This window comes from Macaca nemestrina, chromosome 15 (assembly GCF_043159975.1).
Source record: "Macaca nemestrina isolate mMacNem1 chromosome 15, mMacNem.hap1, whole genome shotgun sequence".
NCBI classification, from domain to species: domain Eukaryota; kingdom Metazoa; phylum Chordata; class Mammalia; order Primates; family Cercopithecidae; genus Macaca; species Macaca nemestrina.
The window spans coordinates 98,893,750-98,907,883 of record NC_092139.1 but is presented as its reverse complement, the minus strand read 5'-3'; the positions used below and the strand labels follow the sequence as shown (position 1 = coordinate 98,907,883).

At 47.4% G+C, this 14,134-nt stretch overlaps 1 protein-coding gene across 4 annotated transcripts in view; it reads right to left on the bottom strand.

Moving 5' to 3' along the window:
• LOC105487207 (LIM domain kinase 2) overlaps positions 1-14,134 on the bottom strand; it is a 68,971-nt gene that overhangs the window by 21,221 nt on the left and 33,616 nt on the right. For 3 of the 4 annotated variants that reach the window (XM_011750571.2, XM_011750573.2, XM_011750574.3), the window contains 3 exons: positions 2,068-2,203; positions 921-1,030; positions 80-268 (listed from right to left, as the gene is read on the bottom strand). In XM_011750571.2, coding sequence (XP_011748873.1) covers positions 80-268; positions 921-1,030; positions 2,068-2,203 — 435 coding nt within the window. Of the gene's footprint in view, positions 1-79; positions 269-920; positions 1,031-2,067; positions 2,204-11,689; positions 12,306-14,134 lie in introns of those variants that run through there. The other variant, XM_011750572.3, reaches the window with a different exon arrangement.

Genomic DNA, 14,134 nt, shown 5'->3' with positions numbered 1-14,134 from the left:
TTTGGAGATCTAAGCCCTCTGAGGCCCATTTACAGACTCTGCTCAAGAACCCCTGCTGAAGGGTTCTCAAAATACTTACTCTTTCACTTGCACAGTGGTGGCGTAGTTGGAGCAGGCACTCTCCACGGACACAGAGAAGCCCCGCCTGCCTTCAGTGGTCGCTGGCATGGAGATGAGCGTGACAGAGTAGGGCAGCTGGTCCTGAACAGACTCTGTGGAGAGTCTCTCAAACATGGGTGCCAGCACCACCTCATTGTGGCACTTCCCACTGGGGAGAGGGCACAGGGGGGAGTATGATGCTAGAGTCCCATGCAGAAGCCCCCCAGCAACCACTGCACCATGTGGCTTTAAGCAACAGTACCTATAGTCTCACTACCACCCTCTTTGTCATGATTCTAGCTGGCTGCTCAGAATGAGGAGCCTGGGTTCTCAGGGTGGGCTGGGACTGGGGGTGCTGAGCTGGATCTGCAGCAAGTGGTATATTTGGAAGAACATTGGCCTGGGTTGGGGTGAGATGGCCTGGGTTCTCTTCACTCTGCCTTTGACTCACAGTGAGAACCTTGCCCTTGTACTATTCTATTCCATGAGCTCCAGGCTGACTTCTTTCATCAACCAAGGTGGTTGGACAGGGTGAGCTCTAAGGGGTCTTTGACTTTAATGTTCTGGGATCCTCCTTGAAGGTGCCTCCCACTGGGAGGATTGCAGGGCAGAGTGAAGACATTTTCAAGGTAGGTAAGAAAAAAGGGTAGAGACATGTGTAAATCATTCTGCTTACAAGTTAAAGAGCTGGTTAAGAGCACTGCTGTGATAGGAATCCAATGCTCTGACTACACTAACACTCTGCCCAACTCACCCTGCCACCGTCCCTCCCCCAGGCCACTCTTATATGGGAGAGGATAGACAAAGGACTACCATCTTACCAGTAGAGGGTGGCGTGCTGCACCAGTGCATATGCATCCCCATCCTCGATGATCACCTTGCAGCTCATACAGGCAAAGCACTCTGGGTGGTACTTGAACTCCCCAGCCACCTGTGAGCAGGTGGGGAGAAGGGTGCACAAAGGGAGGAAGGAAGTGAGTTATCACTGTTGCTGGAGTGAGGACAGGGGTAGGTGAATGACCTCCAATCAAGGCCCCAGTCAAAATCCACTCTTTCACTCTCTGCCCTAGAGCTTCCAAAGAAAGTGTCAGATTGGTACCTCCTGTCATTTCTGAGACTGCGCAAAACTGTTTTCGTTTCAGTTATGAGAACAAGTCCCCAGAAGTAATCATCCCCACTAAAAAAGATCACAGTTCCTCCAATACAGGGTTAGCAAGTCTGTGACTATGCTTAAAGTCCTGTGTCCAGAGCGGGTATAAGAGGTAGCACCTCTCTCTGCCAGCCCATTCCAGAGTCTCCTTTTCTTATTCCCTGAACACAACCTAGGTATACCCTCCTTTCAGCCTATAACAGTCTCCTTTGAGGTCCTTATCCAACTATACTGTGTCTCCTCTCTGCCTGCCTCTCCTCCCACTCCCAACATTAAACTATTTTTTTTTTTTTTTTTTTTTTTGAGACGGAGTCTCGCTCTGTCGCCCAGGCTGGAGTGCAGTGGCCGGATCTCAGCTCACTGCAAGCTCCGCCTCCCAGGTTTATGCCATTCTCCTGCCTCAGCCTCCCGAGTAGCTGGGACTACAGGCGCCCGCCACCTCGCCCGGCTAGTTTTTTTTTTTGTATTTTTTAGTAGAGATGGGGTTTCACCGTGCTAGCCAGGATGGTCTCGATCTCCTGACCTCGTGATCCGCCCGTCTCGGCCTCCCAAAGTGCTGGGATTACAGGCGTGAGCCACCGCGCCCGGCCTAAACTATTAAGTCTTTGAGGGAAGGATCTTACCTTTCACTTAATAGGTGCTCAGCTGATACCTGCTGGTTGAATGAATGAATGAATAAAGGGAGATGCCCTGGCTGATGGAAAGACCAAAAGATGAACAGCCACGGGGAACTGGAAGCACTGTCAATGGACTGAACTGGAAGCACTGTCAATGGACTCTGAAGACTAAGAGGGGCAGATATGAAGGGACTCACTCACCATAAAAGGTCCTGTCATCAGCAGGGAGCACCCATGACAGAACTCCCCAAACTTCCCCCAGTAGTCCTTGGGGCAGTAGAGCTTCCCATCTTTCTCGTAGTACCAGTTGGTGAGGGAATCCTGGCATTCTGAACACCTGAAAGGCAAGACAAGAACTGAAATTCTCCTGGATCCCTGGAACCGGGCCACATAGGCTGTCCCTGGCTCCTAGGTCTGACAACAAAATAGACAGTCCTCTTTGATCCAAAGCCAAGATGGGGGATGGGGGAAAGCTACAGCCTTGTGCTATCTCCCCAAGGGAAGCTGGTTCAGAGTGAATAAGGCCCCAGAAACCAGCTCTGTGTTGCCTGCCTCAGTGGACAGACTAGTGTTTCACAACCTCTTTGGGTCTTGGAGCCCTCTGAGAATTTGATAAAAGCCAAGAAGCCTCCCTTAGAAAAATGCACATATAAGGAAGATGTGTATATAATTTAGGTGGGGGTGTGTGTGTGTATATAAAGGATTCTCTGAAACCTATTTATGGCACCAGTTAAGGACCTCTGGTCTTGACAGATATTTCAATGAACAAAAGCAGTGTGATCATCTCCACTCTTCAAAACTGACCCATCACCAACAGCATTACCAATGTAATGTTCTTGCCAAAAATATGTTAAGTATAAAAAAACTAATCAGGCAAATCTAGAATGTGGGTTATTCTATAACTGGTCTTGACTCTTCTAAAAAGTCATGGGGAGAAGAAAAGTCACAGATTTAAAAAAGCCTAGAGACACAGCAACCAAATATGATGCCTACACCTTGGATTCAAATTTAGATTAAAAAAGGCAACAGCCATGAACATTTTTTGGAACTGAGGAAATCTGGATTTGGACTATAATATTATATTGTAAAATTACTGTGAATTTTCTTAGATGTGATGATATTTGACTTATATAGGAGAATTCTTAGGAGAAACATATTGAACTATTTAAGGGTAAAAGTCAAGATGCATTTAAGTTACTCTGAAATAGTTCAGCAAAAATAAATAAATGAAAGTATATAGACAGAGGGAGAGAGAGACACAAAGTGGCATAACATTAACAAATGATGAATCTATGTGAAAGGTATGTAGGTGTTATTTGAACTACATTTTCAACTTTTTTACATATTTGAAATTTTTTTCAAAATAAAATATTGGGGAAGAAACCCAACATTCTATTAGCAACGTGTAAGATGTATATGTTAGATCCACAGCTTGCTGGGCGGGGTGGCTGATGCCTGTAATCCCAGCACTTTGGGAAGCTAAGATGGGAGGATCACTTGAGCCCAGGAGTTCGAGACCAGCCTGAGCAACATAGTAAGACCCCGTCTCTTAAAAAAAAAAAAAAAAAAAATCCATAGCTCCCTTCTCCCCTAATCACCTGGCTATGAAGTCCCACCTCTCAAAAGTCAGGTGTGTTGTCAGGACTTACCTGCACAACCTCCTCCTTCCTTCTGAGCTTCCCAACACACACAGCTAAGAGCTCATTGGCCTGCTGAGCCCATGCCATTTCTTTCCTTCTAGTTCCTTCTTTTCCCTATTCTCGTTGTCAAGGCCTTCCACCTTCCACAGTGGCCATATCGTTGTTTCCAAGAGGTTTCAACATTGCTTGGGTTGAATCTTGATCCTGCCACTTACTAGTTACATCATCTTGGGCAAGATATTTTACTTACTTCTCTGGCCTAGTTTCCTCATCTATAAAATGAACTGCTGTGAAAATTAAAGGAAATAATATGTATTAAAAATATAGAGAGCAGCTGGGCACAGTGGCTCATGCTTGTAATCCCAGCACTTTGGGAGGCCGAGGCAGGTGGATCACTTGAAGTCAGGAGTTCGAGACCAGCCTGGCCAATATGGTGAAACCCGGTCTCTACTAAAAATACAAAAAATTAGCCGGGCGTGGTGGCACGAACCTGTAATCCCAGCTTCTCGGGAGGCTGAGGCAGGAGAATCGCTGGAACCCAGGAGGTGGAGGTTGTAGTGAGCCAAGATCATGCTACTGCACTCCAGCCTGGGTGACAGAGCCAGACTCCGTCTCAAAAAAAATTATGGATAGATAGACAGAGATAGCTTATATAAAAGACCTAATATAGGCTGGGCATGGTGGCTCACACCTGTAATCCCAGCACTTTGGGAGGCTGAGGCAGGCAGATCACAAGGTCAGGAGTTTTGAGACTAGCCTGGCCAACATAGTGAAATCCTATCTCTACTAAAAATACAAAAATTAGCCAGTCATGGTGGCTTGCGCTTGTAGTCCCAGCTACTCAGAAGGCTGAGGCAGGAGAATTGCTTGAACCTGGGAGGCAGAGGTTGTGGTGATCTGAGACTGCACCACTGCACTCCAGCCTGGACAACAAAGCGAGACTCCGTCTCAAAAAAAAAAAAAAAAAAAAAAAAAAGACCAAATATAGTAGAAACTCAGTATGTGTTAACTTTTATTAAACATGATAATGACAATGTAATGGCAGTTCACATTATCAGCCACTTCCTGTCACTAGCTGGACAACTTCTCTTAGTAGCTTTCTCTCATTGAAAACAACTAATAGCATCCCATTATTACAAAGAGCCAATGTGAAGAGGAAATAAGCTAATGTATGAGAGAAAGTCTTTTGCCAGGCAAGTGCATTATTATAACTTGCTAAGCATTGCAGATATAAAAGATAAATACACAGGGCACCCTACTTCACTTTTCGTGAGCTTATGAAGAGTTGAGGAAGAGAAAGTCTAAATAAAATTCAACAATGCAAGGTGAAAGGACACAATGAGTTCTACTACTTCTGAGCAATGCAGGAGGTAGAGAAGAGGGGCAGGAATGAGTTGAAGCAGCTGAGCTAGGAAGTCTAGAGAAGCAAGTCCCTGAGAATTCCTTTATCTTTCTGGAGTGGCCAATTCCCCCCTGGGTGCTCAACAAACACTGATGGCTATTTTTACCCTATAGCTTTTCCTACTTGTCTTATGGAAGGGGAACTTCAGGGTCTAGAGGGCTGGGTATGGCATGAAGAGTATGGCTGTGAAGTGTCTAAAAACTGCGCAGTGAGGATGTAGGCAGAGGGGAAGACTGTTCTTGGTATGTGGCTCACACTCCTCTCAATGTAAGATACATGTGGGATGAGCTCTAAATGAGGAGGAGAGAGATATGGGTTCAAGTTCTTGGGTGCTAACATAGCCTTGGACAAGCCCCTTTCCCTCTCTGGGTTGTTTCCCCACCTGTGAAACAAGGGGACACATAATACCCTGGGTCCCCTTAACCCTGTGCATATCTGTGTTTTTCCCTAGATGATCTGAGGTTCCACTCTTAGTACCACCATTTACCACCTAAGTGATCTTGGGCTAGCCCCTTCACTTCTCATTTGTGAAATGGCAATGTCATCACCTACTTTCAAGGTAGCAGTGAGGATTTTTTCTTCTTTTTTTTGAGATGGAGTTTTGCTGTTATCACCCAGGCTGGAGTGCAGTGGCTTGATCTCGGCTCACTGCAACCTCTGCCTCCCGAGTTCAAGTGATTTTCCTGCCTCAGCCTCCTGAGTAGCTGGGATTACTGGCGCAGGCCACCACACCCAGCTAATTTTTCTATTTTTAGTAGAGATGGGGTTTCCCTGTGTTGGAGAGGCTGGTCTCGAACTCCTGACCTCAAGTGATCCGCCCCCGCCCGCCTTGGCCTCCCAAAGTGTTGGGATTACAGGCGTGAGCCACTGTGCCTGGCCTGCAGCGAGGATTAAATGTGGTTCTGAAGAACTATGGGGTGCCCAACAGAGGGCTGGCAGTAGGAGCAGGGGCTTCCTTCTTGCCTCCCGTCTTCTGACTTAGAAGTTCCGGGGCAACCAGCTTTCTTCTTCACTAGATTGTTAGTTCCCTGAGGATAAAAACAGCATCCCACTTACTCTTGTTGGACTCAGCACCAAGCAAAGGACCTGGAAGAGCAAAGCTTTAACAAATGTTTCCAAACCAAAAATGGCAGGAGTGGCAAGAACCAGTAGTCCAGGTGGGGGAGCACAAGGGTTCCATGGCTCATGGCCACCAGGTCCTTTTTTTCTTCTGTGTGCAGACATATTTGCACCCAAATGCAGGCCTGGGCTTTGTTACGCCCTTGCAATGGTATGTACGCCGCAGGGCATGGGAGCACCAGAACACACCCTCCTTTCCATTGCCAATATCCTGCTTTTGTTTGCTGCAAGTAGCTCTGGCCAGGCCCAGGAGAGGGAGCAGGGAGAGAAACAAGTGCAGGCATGCAGGAGACAGCCAGGCCAGCCTGTTGGGAAGAACACCTGGCTAGAGAGCAATATCACCAGTCCACACATCTGTGTCAAGAAATGCCTTTAAAGGGCACAGCCAGCTACGTGGCCAAAACTGCCACAGATGTCTCTGAAGAACTGGAACGTGAACAGCTGATAGGACTGGGTATGGGTCCCCAAGCTGTGTTTTGCCACAGAACACAACTGGGTTCTTGGACCACTTAAGAAGTTGCCATGGTAGAGTTCAGAGTTCTAGCTTAGCTATCAATTAACAGCTACTATTTATTGAATGCCAACCATAATCCAGGTCCTATATGAGGTACCTTATTTATATTATCTCTAATCCTGACAACCCTACAAGGTAGTAGGATTATCCCTATTTTATAGAAGACTGAAAAGCAGAGTTAAAGTCAAATAATTCTGCAAAGTTGCCCAATACATAATTGATGAAGCTGGAATGTGAAGCTATGTGTGCTTGGCTACAAAGCCGTATCCACTGTACTATGTCACTGGACTGAGACAGCACATCTCTCAACAGCTGAGCCTCAGGATTCTCACCTGTGAAAATAAGGAGGCTGGAGGCCTGACAGTTCAAGACCCTTTGAGTGTTAACACTTCATGATGCTTCTCCTTTACTCCAAGTACTGAATGTTAAATGGCACAATTCTCCTCCTTCATATACTTCACAGTGTTCAATTCCCCAGCAGTCTCTGTTCTTTTAAGCAAAGAATCCAGAACACACTCTGGAACTGTAAGGTGCTACTCAAACATGTTCCACCTTAGATTCTTAGAGGCCATGGACCCCATACGTTCTTCCGAAAGCCAAGGCTGTTTTTCTACCTTTCAGCTTTTGAAAGTTTCAAGTGAAAGTCAAAATCTGCCCTGGCTGTAGGTAAAAGAGTACCCAGCTGGGAGGTGGTGAAGCTGAGGTCTGAACCAGTCATCCCACTGTCCTGAGGAGCCAGAGTGAATTGAGCTGAAATCCTCAGGTCAGGGGAGATCACCTAGAAGCCTACATACGCTGAGGGTACGCCTAAGGACAACCTCCAAAACTCATCTTCCAAAACTATTAGAGGGGTTCCAAGGGCTTGGGCAGATACAAAGTGCACAGAACCCTGGTGGTCAGTTCAGTGGGCCAACCCAGATCCACACAGAGACCTTTTGAGTCAGCAGAGAACACATGAGTTTTTTTAAAAAAGATAATCAGTTGAGATTTTATCTTTCAAGACCTGGATCCATATTCCTTCTCTGCCATTTACTATCTGTGTCACCTAAGGCCAGTTACTTCATGACTCTGAGCCTCAGTTTCCTCACTTGTACACTGCTGATAGTATCTTATGGGGTTATGAGAATTAAATTATGTATAGATGTCCTGCATGATGCCTGGCTCACAGCAGGCAGCCAGTAAGTATTCATTTATTTCCCTCCCCAATTTGAGAACGCCAAGGGCAAATGCAGACAGACCCCTTTTTCTCCTATGCCTAGCAATATGGACCTGCTTCTCAGCCCAGAATGAGACAGATTTCTGTAAGTAAGGTCCTAAAATGAATTATTTCTCTATTCAATTAAAAATCAACATTTTTTTAAGAGACAAGAGTCTTACTGTGTCACCCAGCCTGGAGTGCAGTGGCACAATCATTGCTCACTACAGTCTGACACCCCAGGCTCAAGAGATCCTCCTGCCTCAGCCTCCTGAGTAGCTGGGACTACAGGTGCACACCACCATGCCTGGCTAATTTTTTATTTTTTGTGGAGACAGGGTCTCCCTATGTTGCCCAGGCTGGTCTTAAACTCCTGGACTCAAGTGATCCTCCAGCCTTGGCCTCCCAAAGTGCTGGGATTACAGGAAGGAGCCACCACACCCAGCTGAAATCAACTGGTTTTAATAGATTCCTAACAATTAGGAAATAGTTACTGTGCATCTACGATGTGTAAGAACAAGCAGGCAAGGTGCTGTGCTGAGAGAAGCCAAGTGAGATAAGACAGAGACCCAGCCCTCACTCACATCCAGATTCTTCAGACAAAAATGTTTACAGGTAAATTCTCAACCTTATGGGGTAAGAGAACCAGTCATTACTGCAGTGGATTTACACATGTTAAAGCATAAGCCCTCCCATGTCCTGATGAAGACCTGGCTGGATGGTCATCCCTTAACCTCCCGGTGAGCAGCCAGTTGTAGAGAAGCTTCTTTCAGCCCCCAGCCTCTGAATTGACTGGGCTGGAAGGAGAGAAAAGGAAGCTCCCTCCACCATAGCCTGAGGGCACCTGGAGAGCATCACAACTTGGGGATGCCAACTTTTCCCCAGGGTCCAGAAGGGCAGATATGACAGGGGCCTAGAGAGACTCTGTTCCATAAGAGCTCAGTCAAAAATCCCTTTATTACTCCTCCTTCCTGCAGATCCTGTAGACTGAAACAGTCTGACAATTAAGCTGTAAGTATTATGGAGTATGTTATTATTGTTTTAAAAAATTAACCAAACACATAATGAAGCCTATGAACAGCAAGAAATAAGTGTTGCTAGAGTGCACTGATTCAGTTCCAACCAAAAACCAGGAAGACTGTAGTTTCAAGTAATTTGTGTAGTTGTACTGCAGTTAAAGACAGGGCCTCCATTATTTGGCAAATAATGGAAAAGAGCTTGTGTGCCTTTGAGGAGCCACATAGAAGTTGCAGAGTTGGGAACCACTCACCTGATCTAAGTCCTTCATTTTTCAGATAAGGAGAAAAAGAGTCCCGGAGGACCTAAGGCACCTGCCAAATGTTACTGTGAAGCTGGGCAGAGCTATGCATAATTATTTCCCTTTAAACATGGATTGCTTTGGAACACAAAGATTAATTTGTTTTCTTCAAGAGATAATGTGTAAACCCAAGCTCATTAAATCAGTATTGGATATTAAGTGCAATTCTATAAAAAGAAAAATGCTTTAAAGATGTCCGACAAAAACCACTCCCTAATTTACCTCTTTTGTAAATTCCAATTTGAGGTATTTTCTTACTTGGAAGTACAGTGGTAATTGCATCTCACTCCTCATGTTAGTGTGGGTAGGAAAGACAGTGCATTCTCCACTGAGTATGTTTGGCCTATCAGGCAGAGGTGTATGGGACACAGAAGTTGTATTCTTCATTCCCTTGCTCCCTCTTTCTCCTTCACATGTCACGCCTGATCATGTCCCCGTGGAATCTGGTTGCGTCACTTTCCTTGCAACCACAGCCCCACAACTCCTATAGATTTTGTACTCCCCCAGAGGCCAAGGATCAAGGACTTAATTTGTTTCACAGAATCCAGCAAGGACCCTGTTCAGGAGCCCAAGAAGTCTGGCTTCTACTTTCTGCCAGGGACGAAACTGAGGCCCAAAGAGGAGCCCTTGAAGATACCCTATAATAAAAGACGGAGGGGCTAATGGCAGAAACAGTTTTCTCACCAGGTAGTGATGTGGCAATGGATTGACACCTGGGAGAGCAGAGGGTCTGGGTGGTCCCTCCCTGGGGGGAAAGAGCCCTGTGTGCCACCTATCTCTTCAGAAGTGACTTCAGGAAAGTGGCCTCTTATATGGGGGAGGGGAGAATGTCTACAGAAAGTCAGTCAGAACCCCCCAGACTCTAGCTGGGCAAACGGAGCTTGGGGGGTGGGGGCAAGGTGATCAGGTTCTCCAGAAAGGCTGGGGCAGAACAAGACAAAGGGCAGGTGGACTTGGGTGGCATTGGTGGCCTGGCCCTTAAAAGTTCAGGTGGAGAGTTCATTATCTGCTCTAGTTCCACCTCCTGAGAAGTTGTGTCCTCCCTGGGTTCCCTGCCTCTCCAAGGGTAAAAGGGGTATAGTTTCTGGCTCCTAAAGGAACAACCCTTCCCCTAAGTGGCCTTCCCAGGATTAAAAGTAAGAGAAATTAATGAGGACCTGAAATGTGACTACTTCAACACTTGGCATCTTAATTCCGCATGGTAAAAGCTTTCTCCTAAAGTCAAGATCAATTTCCATTGGCTCTTTAGAAAACAATATCAGCCATACCTTCAACAAGTCAGGCAAACTATCCCTTTTTCTACTCTCTGCTAGGAAAGGAAAACAAACCTGATAATTTCCTCTCCACTAGGAGAAGAAAACAAACCTGCAGCCCCCGAAGAATGAGAGAAAGTCAGGAAGACAGAAAAAGCTGCCCAGTGAGGCTCCATATGTTAACTTTGTTGAAACTGGTTGCCTCATCTGTAAAATGGGGATATATAATCTCTTTAGGCTGTTGAGAGATTAAAGGATAAAGTGTCCAGCAGGGCGCTTGGTAGAGTCAGCATTGAGGACCAGTTCCCTTCCCCCTTCCCCCAGTCCAGACACCTCCCACCACTCTACCAGGGTCCAGTCATTCCATGAAACCACATGGTACACTGCTTTTCTGCCCAGGGCCTGGCCACCTGACTAGTATCCCGGCAGCAAGATCTGGGCACTGGACCTAGTTTAGGGAAGCCAGAAGGGAAAAGTCGACAAGGACCACTGGTGAGGGGGAGGCAGCCTTTTTGGAACAACAGGCTGCTCCCAAAGAATGAAAACAAGCCCCACCCTAGTCTGGAATGGCTCCATTCAGAAGGGACCTAGAGGGCCAGAAACCCCCTGGGGAGTTTCTATGGGAGGTGGAGTGGGGCAATGAGCAAAGAAAGCCAGGTTGGAGGTAGAGTTTCCACATCTCCCTTTGAGAAGCCCCAGAGAGAGGCTCGTGGAGGTACTCAGGCCTAGGGACTGAGGAGGTGTGGGGGCTGGCCCAGCAGCTCAGGAACACTCCAAAGTCCATTGCTCCAGTCTCAGAAGCACTGGCCCAGGTCTTTCCCCAGCAACTACATTCACCTGGGAGCTCAGAAGCCCCTCAAGGTCAGAGGCTAATGTGCCTGCCATTAAGAGAACAAATGTTTATAAGGTACCTATTGTGTACCAGGCTACCCACACCCAGGACTTGCCAGTTTCCACAGTTTGGCAAAACCTGCCCATCCTGCTTGTTGGGACAAATTTCTGGGCAGGCAGCATGGCCCGCAAGTAAGACATGTGAGAGCTAGAAACAGCACTCTATCTGTGCTATTCCCCCTGGAAGCAGTAACACCTAGAAGGGGCAGGTCAGTGGCATCTTTTGGAGGCTCTTTCAGGTTTGCCTGGGATGGAAGAGGAGCTGGAGCTCCCTAAGAAGTTCCTTCTGGGTATATCCCTCCCCTCACCACTTCCAGGACATAATGGGGGTACCTCACAAGGCCGATTCTGCTTGGGTATAACCTCTCCTGGCTTCTGCCTGGCAGAACTGATGGTAAAGGACTAAGTGAGAAGGAGATTTTGGGAGACCACCCTCTTCTCAGGACCAGGGGCCAGGAGAGAGAGAGAGGGGAACTCGGAGACCAACTCACCGAAATGGGTCTCTGGAGGTGAAGTAAGCCGGGACTGACAAGTAACTCCCCATCTTCTTCCCACACCAGATAAACAGGCTCAGCTGCAAATCCGTCTATGAGTGCCTCGGGCCGGCTGTAGATGGCCACCATGACAGGCCCAGGGCTCCCAACACCTCTGGCTGCAGGCAGGCTGCCCTGAGTTCACCTCTCCCTCCGGAGCAGCTGGAGGAGCCTGAGGACTCCAGGCCACTTGCCCCCCAGCAGATTCCCACAGGGGCTCATGGCTGGGATGGCTCCTCCCTAGTTCTTAGAAGCTCAGGCGGCCCCTCTGGACTCGGAGAAAACGACCTCTTTGAGGAGGCTACATACACACTGGCATTCTTGAGCAAGGGCCGGTGACTAGCTAAGAAAGAAGCGCTGCTGTCAAGTTAGCCTTCTTCTTCAGTCCCACCCCTGAATGAGGGAGGGAGGGAGGAAGAGGAGGAGCTCCCGCAGAACCGAGGTGTGTGGTTGGAGCAGCTGTTAGGAAACAGACCTTGCAGGCAAGGGGTGGAGCTGGGCTGGATCGAGGCTGCAGGCAGGCGCTGCAGACAATAACTGGGACCGACTGAGCGTCCATCCTGAGCTCAGGGAAGGGCAAGGCAGGATACAGGGTGAACATATCTGGCCCCAGATGTCCTCAAGCAGAGGAGCTGCCTACAGGACAGTAATTCTGCTTGGAGGTGGAAAAAAAAAAAAAAAAAAAAAAAGCAGAGGATGCCAGGTCCAGGAAGAGCTACACCAGACAGAGGGACCTCTGGTAGGAGAGGCAGGTCCAGAGAGCCATCCTAGCTCCGAGCTGACATCTGTTCTGTCCTGGCACTAGGGCTCCCATTCATTCCCTCCCTCTGCCTCGCCTGGGGACAGCCTCAAGAGCTGACCAATGGGAGGTGACACTTCCACTCCAGGGCAGGGCTGTGTTGCAAATAAGGAAACGAGTCCCAGGGTATTAACCTACACCTGATGTGTCTCCATGTGGTAAACACTATATGCACTCTTATTTCTCTGAGACAGGAATTATTCCCACTCTACAGACAAGGAAAGTGAGGTACAGAGAGATTACGTAACTCACTCAAGGTCAAAAAGGGAGTCAGTGGCAGGCCTGGGATTTAAATGTAGGCCCATGTGAGTTGGAGTAGGCCCCTAGAGCTGGAGTTCTCCCACTACCAGGCTTCATTCTGGCTCTTCAAGGAGAAAAATCTTTTCCAAAGCCCTCTGCAAATAGGATGGAGCCCAGGTTACTCTCATTCACTCACTATTCACTGGCTGTTCACACACAGAACACCATCCACTGGCCTCTGTGGACAGTAGAACTTCTTCTACTTGTCCAATGATAACCATGCTTTTCAAACTGAAAAATGGGGCGTGAGGGAGAAGGCGGCCTGGGGTGCCAAAAGGGATTGATAAGCCTAAGTATCTGGAATGGGAGCCCGCCTGAAGGGCCCCAGTTGTGATGATGACCAAACCAGAGCTTACCATGGAGAAAGCCCTTGTCTCCCTGCCTGCAGGATTGTAAAGGAAAAAGCAAGGCTGCTGGAGAAAATCAGAATACTAGGACCTCACTATTGGATTTGGGGCAGTGACATCAGCTCTCCCTCACTAGGCACACACCTCTCACCATTGTAAAGGGCCAGAAGTCACCCTGCAGCTTCTATGTCTTACTGTGAACCATGGCAGCAAAGTCTGATAAAGATGGTAGATGGGGTTACAAAGGAGCCTTTTCCCATTCCACCAACGGGGCACAGGGACAACAATGCATGAGATAAGAGCACATGGGTTTGAATACTGATAATAAGCTACCATTTATTGAGCAGTTAATATGTTCTAGGCCCTGTGTTAAGTGCTTAGCATCTATTATCCATCATATTTAAATTGCCAGTACATGGGGTAAATGTCATCACCCTCATTCAACAGATTAGGAAATAGGTTCTGAGGGGTTATGTCACTATCCTCAAGACAAATAGCTGGTAAGTGGTGAGGGTGGGTTTTTTTTTTTTTTTTTTTGAGTCAGGGTCTCTCTCTGTCACTCAGGCTGGAGTGCAGTGGTGCCATCATGGCTCACTACAATCTCAACCTTGACCTTCTGGACTCAAGTGATCCTCTCACCTCAGCCTCCAGAGTAGCTGGGACGACAGATGCATGCCATCACGCCCAGCTGCAAGGCTGGGTTTCAAACCTGGTACATATGTATGGCTCTAGAGCACAGGTCAAGGCACTTTTCCTGTAAAGAGCCAGAGAACAAATATCTTAGGCTCTGCAGGCCATACAGATTCTGTTGTGACTACTCAATTGTGTCATTACAGAGCAAAAGCAGCCATATATAAAACATAAACTAAGGGACATGGTTGTGTTCCAATAGATATTTACTTATGGAAAGATTTTTTTTTTGAGATTCAGTCTCACACTGTTGTCCTGGCTAAAGTG